Genomic DNA, 27,051 nt, shown 5'->3' with positions numbered 1-27,051 from the left:
CTGACATTAAAATGAATGGTCTAATGGAGCAACTGCCTGGACTATTGCAATAGCTTTATGTAGACGATTATGGACCTGGGTAAACACAAGACTTTGCTGGGATTTTCAACCAAATGGAGATGTGCGACTACCTAATTTCAAACCATAACTTCTGTGTGCACGACGAGCGCTAAGGAAACAGCGTTGTTATTGTATGCAATGATAAGACTGTTTAACGTGGATGTGCTCCAACTGCAGAATAAAGATATGTAACAAGTTTACATGTGAAATCATAAGTCCAAGAATGAACAAAGTTAGCCATCTCATCGATTTTGTAATGTCTCCTGAGATGAATCTACAAGAATCTTTTGCGTCTTCCTTGACTAAAGACCTTGGAATGATCATACTGTAAGCTACAATTTATAATTATGGAATTGATGGTATGTTTGAACCACAGGAAGACTTAAGTTTATTAAATGTCAAAAATTAGTATTTTCAATATGCTCTGCTGTACTCTGTGATAATCACTTCTGTGTGATGTAAATTATCAGATGCAGTATGAAACAATTGCTGTGTTGTATTTAACAGCGTTCTGAAATTTGTTTACTGGGGACGTAAGAACATACAAAAGACGAATGGTGTACAAATAAAACTTCTGGACAATCAAGAATGAGAAAAGATTATTAACTATGTTCTGTCTGCCTATAATTTTAATTTATGTGGAAACTACTTGCAATTTGTTAACACAGACTCCAACGAAGAAGATATAAGTATTATAAATAAGTGTTATATTAAAGCTCTCTCTAACTTTATCCATAGTCCCTGGCAGGCACATTGGTACCAACTGACAGTGGTGTCACTGGGTGTGGTGTGGAGTGGGCCGTGGAGTCAGTTGCCCCTGGAGCCGCCACTAATCAGTCAAGTAGCTCCTCAATTGGCTTAGCAAGCGGTTGCGCAGACCACTCAACTATAGAGGCGGAACAGTCTATTAAAGCTGGAGAAACATATTTTTCCCGATCCAGGGCACTATTCTCCACAATACCTTCAAATATGAATGTTACCGGATTAATATGGGTCCCACGAAAATTTTGTTCCACAAGTCTTAGAAAACGATACCAATGTGTCAAACAGATTTAAACCATTTTCAGATAAAGAAATTACTCCTTTAAGTTCAATGAACGTGTTATGTGGACGAAAAAAGAAACTGGGTAAGGAAAAGGTCGAAGTCAGGTAATGGAAACAGGAGCATATGATGAAAACAACTGCTACGATGGAAGAATATAAATTGCTACTGGAAAAGGAGCAATCCATAATAACATTTTGTTATGCAATATTAGATGCGTAAGAAAATAATGTTTATAAATGTTATTTTTTTACTAAGATATATATATATATATATATCTGTTGTGTCGTATAGTTAGGAATCAAATAGTTTAAACTGCTCAGTGCACTACTATTCACCAGTCTTAGAAATAATGGGAAAATGCCCACATTTAGTGTATCAGAAATTAGTGACAAGGATTATGATGGCCATTAATCATCTCAATAAGAGCTATTAGTTCGTGGCTGTCTTCTTTGGAAAACAAAGGCTTACACAGTCTTTTAGCTACACATGCTCTTAGATCATCAAAGAGGGTAGTGAACTGGTAAGCTCATTCTAGCAAACCAACTTCTTTCTATCACCACTGTCATTCAAGAATTCCATGACCTTCTAGTATTTATTTCCACAATCAGGATTATTTGGCACAGTAGTTGTTAACTTCCAGTCACTGTCTATGAGATGTATTTTTTAAATAAGGTCCAGTTTTTAATAACAAGAAAAATGCTATAAATATCATTAAAATATTTTTGTCTGTATTATACATAGTTTTATCTACTTTTCTACATAATATGCATATCCTGCTGTTCTGCAGCTTCAAAAAAATCATATGAAAGTCATGCTGTTATAATAAGATATATCAAAGCAGCTGTATGTGTATTTTAATTGTCACTACCAGTTCTGAGCAATGGCTTTTTCTCAAGTGGTACCTAAATACAATCACGCTATTTTCAGCATTTTTATAGATGTAAATGTACAGTTTTTCATTGTGTTATTAGATCTTAAATGTCATTTTTCAGATTTGATCTACTTGGATTTCAAAACATTTATGCATGTGTCAGAGATAAGGTTTGTTATTAAATTCATATCTTTGACAAAAGTCGATTAAGATTGCATTTAAAATTTAGAAGTATCTTTTGTTCTGAATTATTTACGACCAATCAGAGTAATGTCGAAGTTCTGAATATATTTTTCTATCTCTACATCTGGCATGTTCATTTAAAATGTTATTTGGATATCTGCCACAGGTGCGTACATTTCTATTTCCTCTAAGATGTTCAGTAGCTTCCTTTTTCGGCTTTATGAAGAATGTAAGGCTTATTCCTCATGTCTGCTATAGAATGTAGCTTTTCTCAAAGATTCATGTGAAATGTGGAGGAGGTGCTATCACTTTTATTTATATGTTGTTATTATACTGTACTGAATTTTCATCCTATTTGTCTGATCTAGAACATCTCACAGTTGTTGCATTTAATGTTATATACTCCTAAGTGGTCATATTTTTATGTTTGTCTGTTATATGTATTACCTTCATTCCTAGTTTTTTTCTGTGTGAAAGCTAATTTTAACATTAGTATTACGAAATTTGTTACATGCTTGTGAGAAATATTTCCCATATATGGTAGCATAAAGAATTTTTATTTTTTCTTTCATTCTACTTTTGCTAATGTTATTCATTAATTTTCATTTGGAAATATGACCTTAGTTTTCTTAACGTGCCTATATTAGTACTGTAGTCATTATTTATGGCTACAGTTGTAATTATATATGAGTCTGTCTTTATATTTTCTTTAGTTAGGAGAACTCGAATGACATGTTCTACTGTAGTATGAAAATACCTTGTTTTCTAAGCTTGCGGGTTTATGAAATACGTCAAATTTATGGACACAATATCATTATCTATTTTTACTTTTAATAAGTTTATGCTCTTTTCTGTTTCAAATTCGATGATAAACTTAATGCTATTACTCATTTTATTCATTTGCTAGTCAAAATAGTTAATTTCGTCATTATTTTCGTGGAGAGTATGAGGGAATCATCAACATAGCGTCAGTATAAAGTGACTTCATCAGCCTATTGGATTTGTTCTCTAAAAATTTTATTTTCTAAGTGATCTAAGAAAATGTTTGACAGGGTTCCTGCAAGGCTACTTCACATAGCTAACCTTCATTTTGGTTATATATATATATCTGCTTGAAAAGTGAAATAATTGTGTGACAGCGCTGTTTGTTGGAGAGTGATCAATTCATTTACATGGGGTGGACAAATATGTAGAAACACCAAAAACGCAACTCATTACCATGCCTAATAAGGTGTAGGAAAACCGGCGGCATTCAAAATGTCTTCCAGTCATCTCTAAATGTAAAATTCAGGTCCTCTTTGGTTTTAAAGAGAATCTTTCACAATTCTTGCTGCAAAATAATGGCAAGTTTGGGTAACAATGTTGGTGGCAGATAGTGATTACACATCCTTCTCTCCAAAGTAGATCACAGAGGCCCAATAATACTGAGATCTGTTCATGGTGTTGGACAGGCGAAAACAGGGGAGACGTGACAATTTATCTTTGTGCTCACAGAATCAGTCATGGATCATGTGGGCTGTGTGAACAGGAGTCATGTTCTCTTTGAACATTGTATCACCTTTGTTGAAAAGAAACTTTTTACCATGGGATGATCACACAATACTCAGCAGTAATGTGAGCTTGCAGAGTAGCTGTGGGGCCCATGGAATAACATGATATGGTTGCTCAAATCATCACTGAACCCCCACCATAGTTGACTCTTGGGACATAAACTCAGCTAGAAGTTGAAAATAGTGTGCAACAAAAATCATCAAACAAAATCACTTTTTTCTGTTGTTCAGTAATCCAGGCTTTATGGCTTTGGCACCATGTTTTCCTGTTATTGGCATTAGGAATTTGAATCACTGATGTGTGGTTTTGGAATTACAGTTCCCTCTGCAATTCCTAACTTATGGGATCCCCTGCCAGGATACATGAATGTGACATTCAGTTCTGCAGTGACTTTTGCGGTTGTCGCCCTTTTAATTTCCGTTACAATCCTTTTCAATGACTGTCATAATTACTCGGCACACTCTTTCCTCTGAATTGTGACTTTGTGTGATGCTTTTCCTTTTCCCTGTATGCAGTACAAAATCTTCGATATGATACCTCTTGAAACACCAAACAGTCACTTAGCTACAACACAACGTACTCACCAGTACACAGAACACCGTTCTGACCACAACTGACACTTGTAACGTGTTTATGCCATTACAGAGATGATTTTAGTGGTGAAATACATCAGTTCAACCTTCAACCTTGGCTAGCATCTGCATTTATGTTCAAGCAATCGTTTCCCATGGTGTTTCCATATTGTTGTGCAACCCCTGTATTTCTGGTTGGCTAATCTTGCCAAAATTTATTTGGTCATTCCCCTTCGGGGTGCACTCAGCCTCGTGATGCCAATTGAGGAGTTACTCGGCCTATTAGTACCGGCTTCAGTCAAGAATACCATCTTTCGACCGGGAGAGCGGTGTGCTGACCCCACGCCCCTTCTATCTACATCTTTCACCGAGGATGACACGACGGTCGGATGGTCCCAGTAGGCCACTCGTGGCCTGAAGACGGAGTGCTTATGGTGTGTATGGTTTCAATAACTGGAACCTTTGTGTATATATGAGTGACTTATAATGAAAAGATTTTTTCATTAACTGGTATGTTTGTGACTTTAATCTGATTAACTAGGTCCATGATACTTTTAATTGTTTATTTCTTGGTGTATGTATAACTTTTGTTAAGCAATTTATTTAGTATTTTAGTAAGTATTTTGTAATTTAGAATAGGTCTAATAGCAATCCTTTCTTTGTGTATTTTCGGTTGTGCTCTCAGATTAGATGCTAGTTGAGTCATTAATATTCAAATATTCATTTCAGTGCTAGAAAGAAGAAAATCATATTTCTTAACTGCATGTTCAAAAAATTTCTGGAATTTTTAGTTGGTCTTTCTCTAATCTCACAATGTTAGTCTCTCTGAAAAATTATTTTGTTTCTGTAATATAGTTCTCTTTTTGCATAAGTATAATTATACTGCCTTTGTCTGCTTTTATTACTATAGAATAACGTGATTATAATTTATTATTGATGTTTTTTAACTTAGTAAGTTCCTCATTATTATTTTTAAATTCTTAGTCTCCAGTAGTTGCTTATTGATAATACCTGTAATTTACCTGCTTATTCGGTTATGTGGCTACTTAGCACATACAAAATTAAGAAAAAATTAACTTCAGACCCATTCAGATTGAATAATGGGAACAGTGCCAAAATGTGTATAGAGAAACCGAAGTGAACAGCCAAAGACACGTCAAAAATTTTACTGCTCTCACTGTGAAAACAAATAAGGATTAAGACAAAGATGCACCTAAGGTTAATTTGATGGTTGATGAAATGTGAAAGAAGCAGAATTGTTGCATAAAGGACTAAACTACAATATACCTCCAACATTTAGTGACGCTAATATCAAATACATAACTGACCATAGTAAAGGATCATTAGATGCCAAAATTACCAAAAATGGAACAGATAACCAAATAAGCAGCAAAATTGCAGGTCTCATCAGTAAGCGACTATAGGAATTTAACAGCTCTAAAAATAATATTAATGAATTTACTAACTAAAAAAACTATAATCACATGATGCTGTAGCAATGAAAGCAGATAAAGCCAACACAATTATACTTACATATAAAGAAGACTATATTATAAAAAGTAATAATTTTTCAGAGTGAATAAGACTGAGTGATTAGAGATAGCTCCAATGAACAAATTTCAGACACTTATTAAACAAGTAGTTAAGAAACGTGATTTTATCTTTCTAGCGCAAAAATGAGTGGTTGTATAATTGTCAATCCCCAAGCATCTAAACTGAGAGCACAACCTAAATTACAAAAACAAGGGATTCCTATTAGACCTGTTTTAAATTACATAAATATTCCAGTACTCTTACTTACTGAAATACTAAATAAATTGCTTAACCAGAAATATACATACACCAAGAAATAAACAATTAAAAATAGTATGGACCTAATTAATCAGATTAAAGACACAAGAATGCCAGTTAATGGAAAATTCATCTGATTGGAAGTTAAAAAAATGGTTTAAATGGCTCTGAGCACTATGGGACTTAACATCTATGGTCATCAGTCCCCTAGAACTTAGAACTACTTAAACCTAATTAACCTAAGGACAGCACACAACTCCCAGTCATCATGAGGCAGAGAAAATCCCTGACGCCGCCGGGAATCGAACCCGGGAACCCAGGTGCGGGAAGCGAGAACGCTACCGCACGACCACGAGCTGCGGACAATTGGAAGTTACTAATTTGTATACCAATGTGCCAATTACTGAAACCATAAACATTGCAAGGAATAATCAGCTAAATTTTAGTGAGATTAGCCAACCAGAAATATATGAACTTACCAGTCTCCTGGAAATAGTGCTATCACACAATTATTTCACTTTTCAATCAAAGATATGCAAGGAAAAAGATGGGTTAGCTTTGGCAAATTGCCTTACAGGAAATATGGCAAATAATTTCTTAGAAACTAAACTTTCCAGAGAAGGTAACTCGTTACCAACACTACGCTGATCATTCTTTCTTTCTCTTTAATGGAAATAATGACAAAATTAATTATTTTATTGTCTAATAAATAAAATGAATAATAGCTTCAAATTTATCTTTGAAAGGGAATCAGTAAAAAGTATAAACTTATTAAATATCAAAGTAAATAATTTTAATTATGTCTTTAAATTTGATATTTCATGAACCAACCGCAAGTGAGTGTAAAATACATTATGTGTCATGTCACCCATTAGCACATAAAACGGAATATTTTTATATTACAGTAGATCATGTCACCAGAGTTTGCTTCACCAAAGAAGACATAAAGACAGCATAGTGTACAATTACAACTGGACCTGCAGATCATGACTGCAGTCCTAACAAAGGTGATAAGATATACAGAAAGAAAATTAGGGTCAAATTTTCAAACAAAAATTAACAAATAACATTATCAAAAGGAGAAAGAAAGAAGAAACAAATATTCGTTGTGCTACCATATATGGAAAATATTTGACAATAATATGTAACACATTTCTTAATACTAGTGTTAAAATTAGCTATCACACAGAGAATAAACTATGAATGAAGGTAAAACATAGAACATACAAAGACAAAAAGCATTACTTAGGAATATATAACATTAAATTAACAACTGTGAGATGTTCTTGCTCAGACAAACATGATGAAAATTTACTGCAGTATAATAAGAAAATGTAAAGAAAAGTGAAAGCAACATCTCCACATTTAGTGTGAATCTTCAACAGATTGACAGTCTTTAGCAGACATAAACACTAATCTTTATATTCTTCGTAGACTAGAAAAAAGATGAACATCTTAGAGGAAATAGAAATTTACACACAGTTGGCAAAGATATGAATAATGTTTTAAATAAAGAAACAGAATTTAGGAATAAAAGATATATTGAGAACTTCGACAAACCTCTTATTGGTCATAAATAATTCAGAACAACAGACAGTCCTAAATTTTACATGCAATATAAATTGAATTTTTTCAAAAATATGAATTTAATAACAAACCTTATCTTTGATGCATCTATGTTGTAACAACCATGCACAAATAATTCAAAACAAAAGTAGATCATATTTGAAAAATGACATTTAAGATCTTATAACATAAGTAAAAAGTTGTAATACAACCAAAAATTGTATGGTTATCTGTATAAAAATAGACATATATGTTGGTGATATCTTGATTGTATTTGGATACAACTTGAAACTGAGCCACTGTTCGAGTAGCACATACAACACAAAAAGACACATTTGGTGGATCTTATTACAACAGTATGCATTTCACGTAATTTCAATTGTTGTTCAAATCTGTTATACCACTCAACAAATTTCTGAACTCTGATGTCAAAAAAATCTTCCACCTTTGAAGGAACCCAGTCTATGTCTGAAATTGTCACTCCTTCATCATCTTTGTTCCATTGACCACTAATTAACTCCTTTAAGTACTGAAACAATTGATGATCACTGGGTGCAATATCTGGGTTGCAAGGTGGATGATCCAATTGTTTCCATCCAAAAGACATGAGTAGACATTGTTTTTTGTGCCTCGCACTGCTGCAGAGCAACATCACATCGGAAAACAGTCAGCCATGTTGCGTGTTTTTTATGGCACGCCAGAATTTTCTTAGGTCATCTAATATGCATCATAATTGATTGTTGTACCCTTCAGCGTAAATTTCACTAACAAATTCCCTAGCCTGTCCCGAAAGACATTTGTTGTGATCTTTCATACTTAGGTTGTCTCTTTGGGTTTCATTCTGATTGGTGACGATGTGTGTCGCTATTTCATTGGCTGTTGCTTGGTCTCAGAAGTCATGTGAGACACTCAAGTTTCAGATCCTCTAAAGATGGGGGCCAAAAATTCATCTCTTTCCTGATGGGATCGAGTCAAAAATGATAAAGCACAGCTTCCCTTGTTTGTTTTGTGATCGTCAGAAAACAGGCTTGAAATCCGTCAAGAACATAATTTTGGTAACTCAGTTTCTAGAAACAATGTTTTATAGAACGAACCTTGAAATCTGTGGAAACTAAATTGGCAAATTCGAAATCGTGACTCACTAATCCTCTCGAATTTTGGTTTTCACATCAGGAAGCAAATCATCAGAAATAGGAGAAGGTCGACCTCATGCCCATTAATCCGCCTGTCCTTGAGTATTCTCACCGACTTTCCAACTTTACTGTCACTCACAACATTGTCACCGTAAACTTCACAAAATTGACAGTGAATTTGCGTTGGTGCTAAGTTTTTTCCACTAATGAATGGAGCTACAGATATTATCTCACAGTAAGCGGGCTACTCAGTGGTATTCGAAATTATAAATTTCTACATCTCAGCACACAGGCAGACGATACGGCTGACAGGACATCTAAACACGCGCAAAGCATTCTGCGAGCAGTTGCATTTGCCCACTGCAACAGTGACATGTCAGACTCACTCTCATTCACAAATGGTCTTATTTAAAATATAACCCTCTTATTTTGCTGTAGTAAATCCTGGTCCGCATGTCGTTCTCCAATGGAAGCGTACTACTTTGAAGAAAATATTGTGGATGATATACCAAGAGCAGTGTTCTGTTCGCAGAAGGATTTACAATGCGGTTCTGCTTGGCCCACAAGACACTCAGGGGGTTTTGCTGCTCTACATGCTAGTGACATGGAAAAAAAAAACCTAATATTGTGAGCACTTTACTGTTACCTACCAACATCGAATATCGGAAATTAATACTGGTATGAATCTAAAAGTAAGAGTTCATTAATTTTAGGGTTTACACAACTTAGAATTCTGATTTGAATGTCATTGTAAATATACTGAATTCCTTTGTTGCAGCTGTCAGTGATGAATGGACGACCCATTTCTCTAAGCCTCAATTCTCTTGATGGGAAGTAGACTTGGATAAGTGAGAGTTCGTATTAGCGCCACTAGCAGCTAAATATGAACTGAAGTTGCAATTGCAAATGTCCACCTCATCACTTTTAGTCACATGATATACCATGCCAGTCAAATACTCCTTATCATTACTCTGTTTCAGTATTCGTTAACTTTGGTTATTTACTATGATTATGTACTTTATACATTTCCAGTACAGTGATGATGCATCGCATATTCTGCACCCTTGATACTACAGCATTTTTGTCCCTGTATTTTATTCATTGTTGTGACTTATCCCCTGTACAGCTGTTGCTCTCTCATTGTGTGCCTTCCCGTTGTGGCTCAATAGTTTTGCTGTTTAGCAGAAAACTGAAATAACTGGTGTGGGCGAAAGACAGCACCTGAAGCCTTCCAGTGGGAAATTTGAAGAAAAGCATTTTCAGCCACCAGACCTATGTATACACCTTTATTCCCAACTGGTTTCAGTCTTAGCAACCATCATCATGGAGCAGAAGCTGTACATCGATGGATCAAAAATACGTTACATTCAAACAAGATACAGCTGCATGTCCAGTGCTATAAACCATAAGAATACAATACAGTATAGTATACACATATATACTATACACTATTGTGTTTTGTGATTCAAACTGTTCTTAAGGTTACTGCGTTTATGCATGCTATTAAGGAGCAAGTTTATAGTATACTTGCAGCTGCATCTTGTTTCAATTTAATTAATTTCTAATTCATCAGTGTACAAATTTTCCTGTGTTGATGGTTCTAAAACTGAAACTGGGTTAGAATAAATGTGATATATACAGCTGGTGGGTCAAAATGCTTTTTTAAAAAGTTCTAATTCCAGTGAGCAACTGACCTTCAAAGACTACAGGAATATAACTTCAAAGACAAATCACTTGATCTTTCAGGTTAGCAGTTGTGCATAGACTAACGAACTGACCACGAAATCATTTTACAAACAAAAGCAATTGTTAACCTTATAAACAATTCAGCTATACATTAGAAATGTGATGATCGTCCCATTGAGATAATTTTTTTGAGTCCATGGAATGTAAGTAACCCTTATAAACCTAGCACAATATCCTTTGTAATTGATGATGTCTTTAGATACAAAATGAATGGAACAAGAATGAAGCTACCGTGTCAAAAGATAACACCACAATACTTTATTGTGTAAATATCTCTGGAAAATATGAATTTGGAACTGGCTTCATAGCGAACTGCAGTATCAGCCCCACTGTTAACAAACTGCAGGCAAGAAATGAGAGAATTGGCCAGCTCATAAATGAATGTAGATATCTACAATTATCATCAATGTATGTGTACCTATAGAAGCAAAAGATGACGAAACTAAAGACTAATTTGATGAAAGGCATCAAGATCCTTATGGCACTTTTCCTAAGTATTAAGATGCTTATTGGTGATTTAAATGCAAAAATAGGACACAAATTTTGTTTTATAACAGCAGTTTGGGAACATAGTTTATGTAAATATAAAAAATAATGCAATCAAAGTGCTAGACTTTGTTACAAGGAATACTGTAATTATACATAATTAATTCCCCACACAAATATACACAAACTTACATGGGTCTCTGCAGATAGCATTACACAAAGTCAAATTGATCATATATTCCAGAGAAATCACAAAACAAGCATAGCTTTTGTCAGGAGTGGACTGTCACTCAAACTTCTTCTTAACTAAAATGTTCATTTGTCATTATGTAAATGGCAGTGGCAGAATATGCACACACACACAAATACATCAAAACTCACAGACCTCATAATATGTCAGGAATTCGTAGAGGATTTTGTAAATAAAGGCAGCACAAATTGCTCTGCAAATAGTTCTTCAGTTACTGCAATTGGAAATGAATAGAAATACTTAAACGATATAACAAGAGATAACTCAAAGAAAATTTTAGGATTTAAGAATTGTAACTGAAGTAGATGGTTTACTGAAGATATTACTGGCAGAAAGATAACAGGCATAAAATCTCTACAAAATCTGGATGATGTGAACAAGTCCTTATTAAACAAAAACAGGCTTGTCACTCTATAACAAGAAAGAAAAAGGTAGAACCAACCAACGAAAATCTGAACAAAAGAGTAAACTTTCACGGTATGGTTTACGTCATCTTCAAGCGTCTTCCATTTTAGTTCTTTCAGCACCTCCGTGACGCTCTCCAGTGGGTCAACAAATATGAGACCATTCGTACTACCCTTCTTTGTATAGTTTCAATATCTCCTGTTAATCTTATTTGGTAGTACAGTATTCTACCAATGAACTGAAGTCTGCCACATATTTTACCAACGACTGATCTTGTATCGTCGTTCCATTTCATATACCTACTAATAGCTACACCCAAGTATTTGTATGAGTTTAGTGGTTCGAACTGTGACTCATTGATATTGTACTTATAGGATACTACCGTATTCGTTTTGTGAAATGAGAAATTTTGATTCCTGAACATTTAAAGCAAATTGCCAATCTTTGCACCACCTCGGATTCTTGTCAAGATCTGACTGAACATTTGTGCAGTTTTTTCCAAGCAGTACTTCATTACAGATAACTACATTATCTGTGAAAAATTACTGTTACTATTAACATTATCTGCAAGGTCAGTAATAAACGTGAACAGCAAAAGTCCAAAAGCACTTCCCTGGGGCACGCCTGAAATTAATATCGAAGATAACATGCTGTGTCCTCCCTACCAAGAAACCCTTAATCCAATCACAAATATCACTAGGAAGTACACATACTCCTTTTCTTAATGCGCAATCATTTTTCTCTCCTCTCTTTCTCTTCCTTTTTTTCACGTTTTCGCTTTTCTTTCCCTCCTACCTATTTTACTTTTCTTCGTAAAAAGCATAATGATAAAACATAGTGAGACAGCTTAAATTTTATTCAAATGTTATTGTTGTTGTGGTCTTCATTCAGAAGATTGGTTTGATGCATCTCTACATGCTACTCTATCCTGTGCAAGCCTCTTCATGTCCGAGTAGTTACTTAATCTATATCCTTCTGAATCTACTTACTGTATTCATCTCTTGTTCTCCCTCTACGATTTTTACACCTCACGCTTCCCTCCAGTACCAAATTGGTGCTCCCTTGATGCCTCAGAATGTGTCCTACCAACCGTTCCCTTCTTCTAGTCAGGTTGTGTCCCAAGTTTCTTTTCTCCCCCGTTCTATTCAGTACGTCCTCATTAGTTACGTGATCTACCCACCTAATATTTAGCATTCTTCTGTAACACCACATTTCAGAAGCTTCTATTCTCTTCTTGTCTAAATTGTTTATCGTCCATGTTTCACTTCCATACATGCCCTACACTCAGTACAAATAGTTTCAGAAGAGACTTCCTGCCACTTAAATCTATACTCTTCAGAAACACTTTTGTTGCCATTGGCAGTCTACGTTTTATATCCTCTCTACTTCGACCATCATCAGTTAGTTTGCTGCCCGAATAGCAAAACTCATCTACTACTTTAAGTGTTCATTTCCTAATCTAATTCCCTCAGCTTTACCTTATTTAATTCGACTACATTCCATTATCCTCGGTATGCTTTTGTTGATGTTCGTCTTATATGTTCCTTTCAAGACATTGTCCATTCCGTTAAAGTGCTCTTCCAAGTCCCGTGCTGTGTCTGACAGAATTAAATTATCATCAGCGAACCTCTAAGTTATTATTTCTTCTTCCTGGACTTTTATTCCTACTCCAAATTTTATTTTTGTTCCCTTTACTGCTTGCTCAACAAACATCGGGGATAGATTACAAGCCTGTCTCACTCGCATTTCGATCACTTCTTTCATTTCAGGCCCCTCGTCTCTTATAACTGCCATCTGGTTTCTGCGAAAATTGTAAATAGCCTTTCGGTCCCTGTATTTTACACCCGCCACCTTCGGAATTTGAAAGAGAGTATTCCAGTCAACATTATCAAAAGCTTTCTCTAAGTCTACAAATGCTGTTAACGAAGATTTGCCTTTCCTTAACCTATCTTCTGTGAGAAATCGTAGGGTCAGTATTGTCTCGCGTGTTCCTACATTTCTCCGCAATCCAAATTAATCTTCTCTAGGTAGGCTTTTACCAGTTTTTCCATTCTTCTGCAAAGTATTCGTGTTAGTATTTTGCAATCGTGAATTATTTAACTGATAGTTCGGTAATTTTCACACCTGTCAGCACTTGCTTTCTTTGGAACTGGAATTATTATATTTTTCTTGAAGTCTGACGGTATTTCGCCTGTCTCATACATCTAGTTACCAGGTGGAAGAGTTTTGTCATGGATGGCTCTCCCAAGGGTATGTGTGTGTGTGTGTGTGTGTGTGTGTGTGTGTGTGTGAATTCCTAAGGGACCAAACTGCTGAGGTCATCGGTCCCTAAACTTACACACTACTTAAACTAATTTATGCTAAGAACAACACACGCACTCATGCCCGAGGGAGGACTCGAACCTCCGGTGGGAAGGGCCACGCCATCTGTGACATGGCGCCTCAAACCGCGCTGTCACTCCGCGCAGATCTGACAAGACTGTCAATAGTGCTAAGAGAATAGTGTCTACTCTCGGGGGCTTCTTTCAACTTAAGACTTTGAGTGCTGTGTCAAATTATTTATGAAGTATCATATCTTCCATCTCTTCTTTATCTACGTCCTCTTCCATTTCCATAATACAAGTACATATAGACCCTCTATATACTCCTTCCACTTTTCTGCTTTCCCATCTTTACCTAGGGCTGGTTTTCCGTCTGACCTCTTGATATTCATACAGGTGGTTCTCTTTTCTCAAAAGGACTCTTTCATTCTCCTGTTGGCGGCATCTATCTTTCCACTAGCGATATATGCTTCCAAATCCTTACATTTGTCCTCTAGCCATTCCTGCTCAGTCATATTGCACTTCCTGTCAGTTTCATTTTTAGACGTTTGTATTCTCTTTCGCTTGCTCCATTTACTACATTTTCATATTTTCTACTTTCATCAGTTAACTTCAATATGTCCTGTGTTATATAAGGATTTCTACCAGACTTTGTCTTTTTACTTATTTGATTCTCTGCTGCCTTCACTATTTCATCTCTCAAAGCTACTGATTCTTCTTCTACTGTGTTCCCTTCCCCTGTTCTTGTCAATCATTCCCCAATGCTCCCTGTGAAATTCTCTAAAATCTCTGGTTCTTTCAGTCTAACCAGGTTCCATCTCCTTAAATTCCTACGTTTCTGCAGTTTCTTCAGCTTCAGTCTACTGTTCTTAACCAATAAATTGCGGTCAGAGTCCACACCTGCCCCTGGAAATGTCTTAAAATTTAAAATCTGGTCCCGAAATCTTTGTCTTACCATTATATATGAATATGAAACCTTCCGGTGTCTCTAGATCCCTTCCACGTATACAACCTTTTTTCATGATTCTTAAACCAAGTGTCTGTTATGATTAAATTGTTCTCTGTAAAAATTCTACCAGGCGGCTCCGTCTTTCACTTCTTTCCCCCAGTCCATATTCGCCTACCGTTTTCCCTTCTGCTCCTTTTCCTGCTATCAAATTCCATTGCCCTATCACAATTAAATGTTCGTATCCTTAATAATCCGAATAGCTTCTTTTATTTCTTCATACATTTATTCATTCTCTTCATCATCTGCGGAGCTAGTTGGCACATAAACTTGTACTACTGTTGTGGGTGTGGGCTTCGTGTCTGTCTTGGCTATGATAATGCGTTCACTATGATGTTGACAGTAGCTTACCCATATTCCTATTTTTTTATTCATTATTAAACCTACTCGCGCATTACCTCCATTTGATTTTGTATTTATGGCCCTGTATTCACCTGACCAGAAGTCCTGTTACTCCTGGCACCGAACTTCGCTAACACCCACTATATCTAACTTTAACCTGTCCACTTCCGTTTTTAAATTTTCTAACCTACCTGCCCGATTAATGGATCTGACATTACACGCTCTGATCCGTAGAAAGTCAGTTTCGTTTCTCCTGATAACGATATCTTCCTGAGTAGTCCCCGCCGGGAGATCCGAATTGGGGACTATTTTACCTCCGTAATATTTTCCCAAAAGGATGACATCGCCATTCAACCGTACAGCAGAGACGCATACCCTCAGGAAAAATTTCGGCTGTAGTTTCCCCTTGCTTTCAGTCTTTTGCAGTAACACCACAGCAAGGCCGTTTTGGTTGATGTTACAAGGTCAGATCAGTTAATCATCCAGACTGTTGACCCTCCAACTACTGAAAAGGCTGTTGCCCCTCTTCAGGAACCACACGTTTGTCTGGCCTCTCAGCTGTTACCCCCACATTGTGGTTGCACCTACAGTACGGCTATCTGTATAGCTGAGGCACCAACGGCAAGGTCTGTGGTTCATTATAGTATGTGTTGTATAGTATACTGTTTAATGTCTATTTTAGAACCAATATAACATATTGTAACTGAACTGCAAATAAATAAATTTTAGTTATATATTAAATTAACTCATTATGTGCATAGGATTCATGTTTCAGGAGCGTAAGAGAAATATATGTTTTTGCAACACGATGTGATAAAAATAGACGAAGAATACAGGGTGATTTTGTCCACCGTGTACAAACTTTAGGGATTGATCGATGACAGAATACGGAATTTATGTCCGAAATGCAGGATTTCTATGCTAGTGACCACTTATTCAATCATACTTTGTTACAGAGACTGCGGTCTAATACGCGTGTACCATGCAGCCACAGTTACAGCATGCATGGTTCCCTCCTAGTAGGTGGTACCGTTGCTCATACCCCATGCCCTAGCGCCATCTCCTTCCATAGTAACTGGTAATGTTGTGTGCCATTCACTTCTGTTGCTGACTCACCTTGTAGTGGATCTGATACAGCGTTGCACACAATGGTTCCGTATTCGAATCGAGAGCTTGCCGACATGGTGTTTACTTATGGAAAGGCAAATAACAAATGGCGGCGGGCAGCAAGGTTGTATCAGGAGACCTATCCCCGGCGACAATAACCACAGCATTCAATGTTTGCAACAGTGTTTCACCGTTTGTCTGAGACAGGGTCGTTTCAGGAAGCAGGAAATCATGGAGGACGTACACGTAGTTCGGACACCAGACTTGGAGGAAAATGTGATTAACACTGTGGAAGGCAACCGCCGTGTCAGTACCAGGCAAATGGCCCGCCAGTAAAGCGTAAGCCAGATGATCGTTTGGAACATTCTCCAAAGAAATTGTTATTGCCTTTATCACTTACAGCGTGTACAGGGCTTACTGGCGACAGATCTTCCACATCGGGAGCAGTTTTGCCACTGGTTTCTTCACCAGGCAACCACGATTCCGGGATTTGTGTCATACATCCTATTCACAAATGAGGCCACCTTTATGGGCAGTGGTATCTTCAGCTTTCATAACAGTCATCGGTGGGATAGTATGCAGAATCTTCATGGCATGGTGACAGCGAATCATCAGCATCGGTGCAGCCGGAATGTGTGGGCCGGGTTAATTGCCGACCGTATTTTGGGAACAGTCTTCCTTCCACGTCACCTAACAGGCCGGAACTACCGGCGTTTCTTGTGGGTGACTTTGCATCCCCTGCTGGAAGAAGTGCCATTGATGATTCGAAAAATTATGTGGCTGCTACATGATGGTGCTCCAGCCCACTTGGCCGTTAACATCCGGACGCATCTCACTCGTATCTTCCCTGCTCGATGGCGCGGAGGAGGGGGTCCAGTTGCATGGCCTGCTCCTTTAGCGGATCTCAACCCGTGCGATTTCTGGTTATGAGGTCATCTCACAAGTATCGTGTGCGCGAAGCCTCTTCCAGGTGTGGAGACACTGGAACAGCGTATTCATGCTGCCTTGCACACTGTTGGATGCATCCCGACCGATGCGAACGTGTGAGACAGAACATGATACGGCGCGTACACGCATGCACATGGAACCATTTTCAGCACATACTGCAACTGTGGCTGAATGGTACAGCGCATATCAGACCACAGTCTCTGTAACAATGTATGATTGAACGAACGGTCTCTACATTTTCGGACATAATTTTATTAGACCTTTTTTGTTCCGTATCCTCTCATCGATCAATCCCTAGAGTTTGTACACGGTAGAAAATATCACCCTGTAGAATAGAACGTTACTCTACAACACAATAGCTAAACGTTGACTAGTGCATCATGTTCTGTAAGGACAAGAGATATTTATCCTTCAAACGCTCATCGAGCCACATAAATTCATGCAGATAAATAAAATAGTTACTGAAGTCGCCCTGTATATACGCTTTCATTAAATGCGCTGAATGTGCAGTTATTTCTTTGCCCTAACACACCGCACGAGTAGCCGAATTCTGGTTTATGACCAGACTGACAGATAGGTAACGGAAAATCACTTCGTAGACTCCAAATAGAACATTAGTCCTAGTCGTTATTTGGGCACCCACAACAAACTTCTCGGTCTACTGAAAGTATTAGGCGCTATTTCCTGTCATTTTAATGTTCCACACTCAACAGCGTAATGCAGCTAAATAACGTTAATTCTGTAGTTCATATAATCCACCATGCATTTGCAATTTCTGAACACATCTGAGGAATGACTACATGACATTTCTGTCGTTACCATGTGGTAAAGTTACTTCCTGTTACCGTTACAGAATGCGCCACAGGGTATTACTTGGAACACGTGTAATGGAATGACGCGTGTCATTGATCTGTTCGTAACCATCCAAACAAAACCGGTCACAGATTCAGTTCGCCTCCCGTTTCGTAACGCGACCTTCTATTCAGTAACGACTAATACTGATTAAGTAACGAAAACTTAAGTTTTTCCAGTATCATACCAGTAAATCAATACCAGACATCTGCTTTATCTACAGTGGAGTGTACTAGGTTGATGTTTTATCGAGATCCTATTGGAAGTTAGTAAAATTGTTTTCCGATATCAATTCCCCACAACTAACCACATCATCTTCGAAAAGCCTGAGACTGCAAACAATACTGTCCACTAAGTCATTAACACATATTACAAACATAAATGGACCTATCATACTTTTCTGAAGGACATCCGGAACTTCTTCTGTCTCTTTGAACGTTGCACCACCGACGTAATGTGCTAGTTTCTTCCTGTCAATAAATTTTCAGTCCAGACAGTATTATGACTCAATTTTCTGACGGTAATTGGAAATATTTAGCTAGTATGTTATATGACAAAGTGTGTTTTCCGAATACATTCGATATCGTCGGTAATGCATTGCGAATTAATCAGATCCAAGCAAATCGTAATAACAGTAAATGGTTATTACACAAATCTTGCAATGGTGACAGCAAATGGAGGCAATTATAACGCGATGGCTGATTTACAGAGAGGCCTATTATTCTTTAGCAACATTGCAAGTGAAAGGCAATGGGTGGCTGAAATATTATGTCTGGAGCTCCCTTTGACAAAGAGCTCTACTTAGCCAAGATGTATATGAAGATTCAGCCACAGTCTAAAGTTTTCGCTTTCCTCGTACGAGCAAGGGACAGCGGTAGCAACAGTCACTGCAATATGAGACGTATAATCGAAACAATTTTCCACCAAATCACACTCCAACGAACGAATTTCATAGGTGGTATAATATAACAGTGTAATATAACAGTAGGTTCTATTCAGCCAATACGTATTGTATATTTAACAATCAGACCATTGTACAAATACGATTGCGACACTAAACGTATATGCGAATGTGTTCCATATTCACAGAGGAATCATAGGGAAATATGGAAATTTGTGTTAAGTTGTTATGGGACCAAACTACTGAGGTCATCGGTCCCTAGTCTTACTACATAAATTAACTTACGCTAAGGACAACACACACACCCATGCCCAATGGAGGACTCGAACTTCCGACGGGGGCAGCTGTGCGAACCGTGGCAAGGCGCCCTTAGACCGCGCGGCTAGAACATAGGGTAAAGAAGTGGTTTATGCAATTCAATTAATTTTAGTTTTACCACATACCCGCCGGAGAAATATGAACTTGTGCTGACGAGCATATTGTGCGCGCTTACTTAGTGGATGATGAAGACTGTGACTGGAAAATGGGTTTGACTGACCTAAAAAAATTTATATGCATGCGACCCGTACTTCGTTAAGCGAGTAGCAACTTCCGGAGTATAATTCACGCCTGACCTATTCAGAGAGACCTATCAGTTCCAAATGTGATAGCAAAGGGCAAAAAACCTGCGTACTGAATCGTCACATTTTCGACGGAGCCTCTATTTTATGCTTCCAGTTGGTCCCAAATCAAAGGATCGCTGTCAGTTCTGGGAAGGATGCTAAAAATCGAGAGCTGTGGTTCTACCTCGCTAGAGAAATTAGCCATTTTCACCACTTGGGCCAGGGGTTGAATGGAGGCCGTAATGATTACCTGAGAACCAAAGTCGAAATCATCATTGACGTTAACATTAATGAATTGCTGCTGACTGCACTCAGTGTGTTCGACAGCTGCCAATGTCATCCACTACTTATCTCGAGTGAGAAATCTCAGTAGGCGTAAAAAGACGGTATTTTTCTTCCTTCCCAGTCTGACTGCTATTTTTCATAGGAGTTACATCATGTGCGTAACATTTGAGCAGTTCTTTCCTTTGTGGAAGTACAGATCTTTCTGGAATATCGGCCGTAGTCATAACTATGGAGCCACTCTTGACGGGTCATTCGTCTTATCAAGTCAACCCCCTAACGCCTGGTGAAAACGCCTATATCTATAGCCGTGTGCCCATTATGCACACTCGTCTCCTGGTTGGACATTTCTGACCCAGCCACTAACCGCTATTGAATTTCGGGTGAAGACGAACCTGCAAGGTGAAGCGCAAGAAAGACGCTGTCGCGTCAAGGATCCAAGGTGACGCCGGACACATCTGAGGTTCCGCAGTCGTTGCACAAAGATCCAAGAGCCACCACAGTCCAGAGAAGCAGCCTAATGCCTGTCGACCATGGCCAGCGCAGTTCTTTTCGGACTGTGGCACACCCCCACTATATCGACTCACAACTAATACAGTTTCTTGTCAACTTTCGCAGCCAGACCGAATTATCTAAAGAACTAACAGCATGTACTAAACGAAGTACTCCAAAACTCTTTGCTAACGCACTACTGAACAAGATCTTTTGATGCATTCGAATCGCGGGACAATGGGGCTTATGACGGTGTGAACCTACAGTGCACGTGCGAGAATAGTTCAGGTAAAAACAGAAACAGGAAGAAATTGAGAATAAAACACTAATGCACACGGAAAAAGCTACTATTGTTTACTACCACTCAGAAGCTAGTAATAATTAAAAGAAACTAACTGTTTGTGCAAAAAAGTACTGTTGCTAATGTATTGCAATGCTTGTCAGACGTAACAATTAAAAACCAAGTGGAGACAACAGACGAAATAATACAGCATAGTAAACGAAATAGAATTTGCTTTATCGAGTGGTTATAGCAAACTACCGCCCAGAAAAGCCACGATATAAATGCTAAACCGCCTTAGTAGTTTCTCAGGAACAGTATTTTTCAACCTAAACGTGTTATGTTTATAAAAAGAAACATCTTACCAAGGTGATGTAGAGATTACAACTACAATTTCAAATACATATTTGAGCTTGTGATTCTAGTTATCTTCTGAAGCTGAAATAGCAAAAACAATGAACTAACGTCGTAACAAGAAACTCGCGAGATTAGAAGCTCAGCTGATACACTCACAACAATATTCCATACAACCAGTAAACAAAAAATGCTAAGCTTATGCAACCAACACCGCTGAGATGCAATGAACAAATCAAAAAATTTCCCTACCACTCCCTTAAAAAAGAACACAAACTTTAAAACCGCGGGGATGTTTAGAACCAATAATTCATGGGTGATATGACTGCCGACATTAGGAAAATTACGCAACATGGCATCATGTACCATCCTTACACAATATATGTATATATAGTAACGTTGCAAATTAACTTGTTACTCGCTAAAGCAGAAAAAGAAGAAAAACAGTATAACAAATAACATTTAAAATTAAAGAAACACCAAATGACGGCTTTTTGCTGGAGAGTGATAAGCACTATGCAGTAGTGGCAACGCAGGCCAGTAAATAGGCATCAAAATTTAGAAGGTTATTACAAGGATGCCAATCGTAGATATATTGTATTAAAAAGGACGACAAATTAACAATTTCAGCAACTACAAGAACGTTTTACATTCCTCACGTTTACGAGCATATATACCGCAAGTTTTAATCAGAAAAACAGAACATAAAACGACCTTAGTAGATCATTTATCGACAATGGCGTGCGCTATGGTGGTATCACTACCCACATTGAAAATGGCCACAATAGGTTCATACAAACCCTCTAAGAATACGATGCTTTCATTCTCAAATACTTTAATTTTGAAAATTACGGCGCTCTAGCAAAAAATAATAGCATTTCTTAACTCAATTAAACTAATTCAGATAGAGAGAAGATAGCACCATTAATGATACGGTTTCAAGCATGTCAGATTTATTTTGTCGTCTGTGATTTTTTCCACGTTTCGTTTTTGACAAGCAATGAAATGTAGTCTTAGTAAACTTCGTTTACTTCTTGCGATCATCGTACTTATGTGAATAGTAATAGCGTTGGATTATAAACAGAAGATGAAGTAGCAGCCCAGTCACACTCTCAGTTAAATACGGCAGTCTAACAACTGGAATTACGGGAATGTGATTGGTCCATTAAGCGTTTCGTTCTAGGATAGTTCTTCTCATGACAACTGTTACGAAAGATTAGTGAAAAAAACTTCAGATAGAGTCCAATGACGAAACTCCAGCGATTACTGGAAGAGCGCCGTGCCCCAGAGTCACGTGTCTGCTGCGGCCACTGCCTTATTTCGCAGAGATCACGTGCCAAGTGGAGCTCTTTGTACCGCGCAGTCTCGTTTCCCTCCGAGTCGACCCGCCGGAGAGCCAGCGGCTTGGCGGTTTGGTGAATTCAACCCTTCTTGTACGCTAGTGACTATTTCACAGTCAGTACTGGTCACACGCATCAGAGTCTACGAGATTTTCCAGCAGGTTGCTGGATGAATATTCCCTGACCCGATCACCCATAAGGATTGTTTTAGCTTTTGCGAATGTGCGAAGTACGCAGCGAACTGTTAACAGACTAAAAGTATAGCGCATTGGATTGCATCCAAAAAATATTCTACATTGAAATCAACGCCAGCTATGATGGAAGAAAATAAATGGCGGACCCGATAGGTATTTCTGTGCTATGTATAAAAGTATATCGGCTTCCGAAGTTAAGCTGCTCTGTCACTGTCAGTAATTCAACTCGTTAGTCAAAAAATTGTGTATTACAGAAATAAAATAGACGGCGAACTTTAGAATGTGCGTCGAACTTACCGTTAGCCATCATTTTGAGAACGGTGATGACAGATATAGCGTGCACCATGGTGGGTAGATAGTGTTTCCTTCTCATTTTGGGCGGTGTACTGCAGCGGGACTCATGCGTTCATGTTGGAACTGAGGCACGAACTGGCCGCTGGTCGCCCCGCCAGCCACACACCCTCGCCAGTCCGCCAGCGGCCTTGGCGCGCCGGAAGCGCTCTTTTGTGCGCCCGTTTCCTGGCGCAGGGGTCACTGTATGGAACGGCTAATTGTGTGCTGTGAAATCAAAACTGTTATCTCCGTTCTTGCAAGAATTCGAGTTTCAGCTGTGATCCCGTTTCCGTTCAGAGCAGCTTTGTCCGCCTAACTGGACCACACGGCGCCGCCGCTGCCTAAGCTTGCTCAACAGCGTTTTCTCTCATTGGACTTATCTGTTCAGCTATTCGCACCGAGGAGTCTAAGGATCGATACAAGAGAGGTGGGGAGGGGGGGGGGATGAGTGAGGGGTGGAGGGGTGGCGCGGTCATGGCTTCTGTCACTGACGTTCGTTTTAGTTCCATATAATGTCACATCCTATCCTCCCCTCAATGTCTTCCAAATACATCTTCCTTGACCGTTCTCTTCCTTTCTTTCTCAGCACTTTCCCTTCAAGGGTCTTAATGATGGAAGTGTTGTATCTGATGACGCATCTAATAAATTTTAATTTTTTCTTTTCCATTTCCTTTAATGATCTCTCTTCCTTGAATTCCCTTAAGATTTCCACGTTGGTTTTTCTATCCGTCCAGCTCGTTCAAAAATGGTTCAAATGGCTCTGAGCACTATGGGACTTGACTTCTGAGGTCATCAGTCCCCTAGAACTTACAAGTGAATGGTAAGACTTGTCATGCTGAAACATGTATTGCTTTTTTTAGCACTGTTATTAAACTGTGCAAAAGGTCCGTATGCAGAATTGTAGCTGCTGACATGAACTGGAAGTCACCTAAAAAAAAATCAGGAACATGGCTGTTTCCTGCTTGGCGCTTGCAGTGACGGCTGGCCACCCCTGGAAATGGCGAGTCGCGAGCGTTGTGCGCATGGTCGGGAAGTGTGGCCGTCTTACCGCGGCGGTCACTAAAGAGGAATATCGCTGCACAGTTTTGGTGGAAAGGGGAAACGAATATTCGTTTCTGTGGCATCCACGTCCTTTTAATTTCTGGTACGTATTTCGAAACATACCGTCCTGAAACTGGTTAGAGATGTGAAAGATGTTCTGTACATGTTCATCTATACTCCGCAAGCCACTTTACGGTGAACATTCAATCTACCCTCATAGGTGATGGTGAACCCTGTAAATGTTTTGCTGCTTGCCGTGGAGATATGCCACAGACGCCAAATGAAGCAATCAACAGAAAACACGCGTGAAGACTAATGTGTTGTGCGACATGGTTGTTAAACTTCTAGACGAGCATGAAAATGGCCTAGACATGTGGCTAGAAACAACTGAAACACTCGATATTGCAGACTGTGAATCTACAGACGGCGAAGACACCGACGAAAGTTGCACTCATGAAGACTCTTCGAGTGATAGTGCCACGTACCATCATCACTTATCTCCGAAAGTAACACCAGCAACTACAATTACCTTATCAGACAAAGAAAAAGCGGTGACGTATTGGTTGAACGAAAGTGGTAAGAAACGCCTATGTGTAAGTACTGTTCAAATTAAGTATCGGTTTGTCCGTTCTGAACGTGAATTGTCTAGATGGAAAAAGGAAGTCGGTGGACGACGTAAGAGTCGACTGGAAATTGCGACGGAGATAAATGCGCGACTTTTTGAGCTATTTACCGATGTCAGACAACAGTCATTTAATGTCAGCGATACAACTTTGCGTGATTGGGCGTTAGAGATTGCCAACGCGATAGGCGCTAAAGAATTTGCAGCTTCTCAAAGTTGGATTAGTCGCTTCAAAAGATCACATAAAATTGTGGCAGTAAAAATAATAAAATTTGTGTCGAGAAACAGGTCGGAAAATGAAGTGACACAAATCGAAATGATAGAAGCTTTTCTTACGAATGCAAAAAATAAGATCGCTAGTTTTAGCGAATCGTACGTGTACAATGCAGATCAGTCAGGTTTTCAAAAACAAATGCGTGCGAAAAGAACACTGTCATTCAAAGGGGAGAAACATATTGAGGTGATTGCGCAGTCCACGACTGTACTCACCCATTCATACACTATAATGCCCATAATTAGTCTGGATGGTTCATTTCTGCCTAAACTAGCCTATATGTGTGTCTTCAAGAACCAACTGGACGTTTTGGACCACGTGTCAAAAGAACAATGCTCTACGCAAACAATTTTGCGCATCGAAGTCTGGAAAAATGGGAAATGAAAACGTTACACTTTTCATGCGTCATGCTTTTCTTCCGTTCTGCGGGAACAAATCTCTTCTCCTTCTAGATTCGTGGTCAGGTCATAAAAGGCCTGATTCATTAAAAGCTGTATTTCGAGCCCACCCTGACAAAGAAGTAGAGATACTTCAGATTCCACCCGGCACGACGAACGTAATTCAACCTTTGGGCAGAGAATTTTTCCGTCAGTGGAAGGCATTTTACAGAAAACTAACAGAGAAAATTATTGTGTGCAGATCACTGCAATTTCCTGTGTATCACCATGACAATATTCTCAAGCTGCAATCAGTAGTACATTATCAATTTTCCTCCCCACGGTTTCAGAATTTGATTAAATATGCGTGGCACTCCTCGAAATATACTGATACTAGGCCTGATTCATTCCTAACGCCAGCCAAGTTTTGTCTACGGACATCTAACAACGTCTGTGATTCGCAGGGCTGTCATATGTCGTCTTTGCTTGTATGTTCTTGGTGCACAAAAAACCTATGTTTTGAACATTGTATCAATATTTCGCATTTTTGAGGTAATTACAAGAAATAAAATTTGGACTTGTTCTAAACCGTATATTTATTTGTGTCTATTTCATAGCTATTTGGAAAGAATGTTGTAGATAACATATCAGCCATATTTGTCAACGAATGTTTAATTATCATACGATCCCTTTCACTGGGGGAATCAGCTCTCACTGCTGTGGCAAGAGAGCGGCGCGTAGCTAACGCCACCTTGTCCCTAGATGGCGTTGATGTAACGTAGCGAGAGAGGTCAGGGTTGTACAAGAGGCAGTTATAAGCGCGGAAACCATGCGACAATAATGTCTTACTTCATCAAATTGTTTACAGACTTCCAGTTCATGTCAGCAGCTAAAATTCTGCGTACAGACTTCTTGCAATGTTAACTCACAGTGGAAAAAAAAGCAACACAGGTTTCGACATGACAAGTCTGACCATTCCCTTGTTAGAACTACTTAAACCTAACTAACCTAAGGACATCACACACATCCATGCCCGAGGCAGGATTCGAACCTGCGACCGTAGCGGTCGCGCGGTTCCAGACTGTAGCGCCTAGAACCGCTCGGCCACTCCGGCCGGCTCCAGCTCGTTCTTGTCGTTTTCCGACAGATCCATATTTCAGCAGCTTCAAGTCGATTCGTTTCCCATTTACCCAGAGTGCAACGTCTACATCCATAGAGCCGTGTACTCCATACAGATGCTTTTGCAAAAGATTTTCTGACATCTATATGCGTATGTTTCCTAGTTAAAATGTTTCTCTTAGTCATAAATGCCTGTTTTGCAAATGCAATCCTTGTCTTCATGTCCATTAACTCTTCGAGTCCCAACAATATAAAAAAATTTTAAAAAAGTTTCACAAATTTGACCTTCATCATAGTAAGCAACAAATACAGGAATAAATTGGCAAAAAAAATAAACATCAATTATTTTAAGGAGGTGGTTCCACTTTGAAATATAATTTTATGATTTTCACTAAATTAACCATTATTATCACAGTAAACAACGAATACAAGAAGAAACTGGCAAGAAGTAAACCATCAATTGTAGTATAGTTGTAGTTATACTTTGGAACGAATGGAAGCTACAGTTTTAACCACGGATGATTTCAGGAGAGGTATTTGAAAGCAATTTCGCATTTTTCCGAGACAAAATCCCATATGTCGAAACTCCCATGAACTCGTAATGC

General features: G+C 38.5%; 1 protein-coding gene across 1 annotated transcript in view; it reads right to left on the bottom strand.

The window, feature by feature from the left end:
• The window catches only part of LOC126470011 (uncharacterized), a 169,321-nt gene extending 146,207 nt beyond the window's left edge, over positions 1 to 23,114 (bottom strand). Inside the window, exon 1 of the mRNA XM_050097489.1 lies at positions 22,978 to 23,114. Within this exon, the coding sequence (XP_049953446.1) occupies positions 22,978 to 23,053 (76 nt within the window). The 5' untranslated portion in view covers positions 23,054 to 23,114. The remainder of the gene's footprint in view (positions 1 to 22,977) is intronic.
• Positions 23,115 to 27,051: the final 3,937 nt, after the last annotated feature.

The sequence above is a fragment of the Schistocerca serialis genome, chromosome 3 (genome assembly GCF_023864345.2).
Source record: "Schistocerca serialis cubense isolate TAMUIC-IGC-003099 chromosome 3, iqSchSeri2.2, whole genome shotgun sequence".
Classification (NCBI taxonomy): domain Eukaryota; kingdom Metazoa; phylum Arthropoda; class Insecta; order Orthoptera; family Acrididae; genus Schistocerca; species Schistocerca serialis.
Note: the sequence above shows the minus strand (reverse complement) of the source record. Positions and strands in the feature narration are given on the sequence as shown.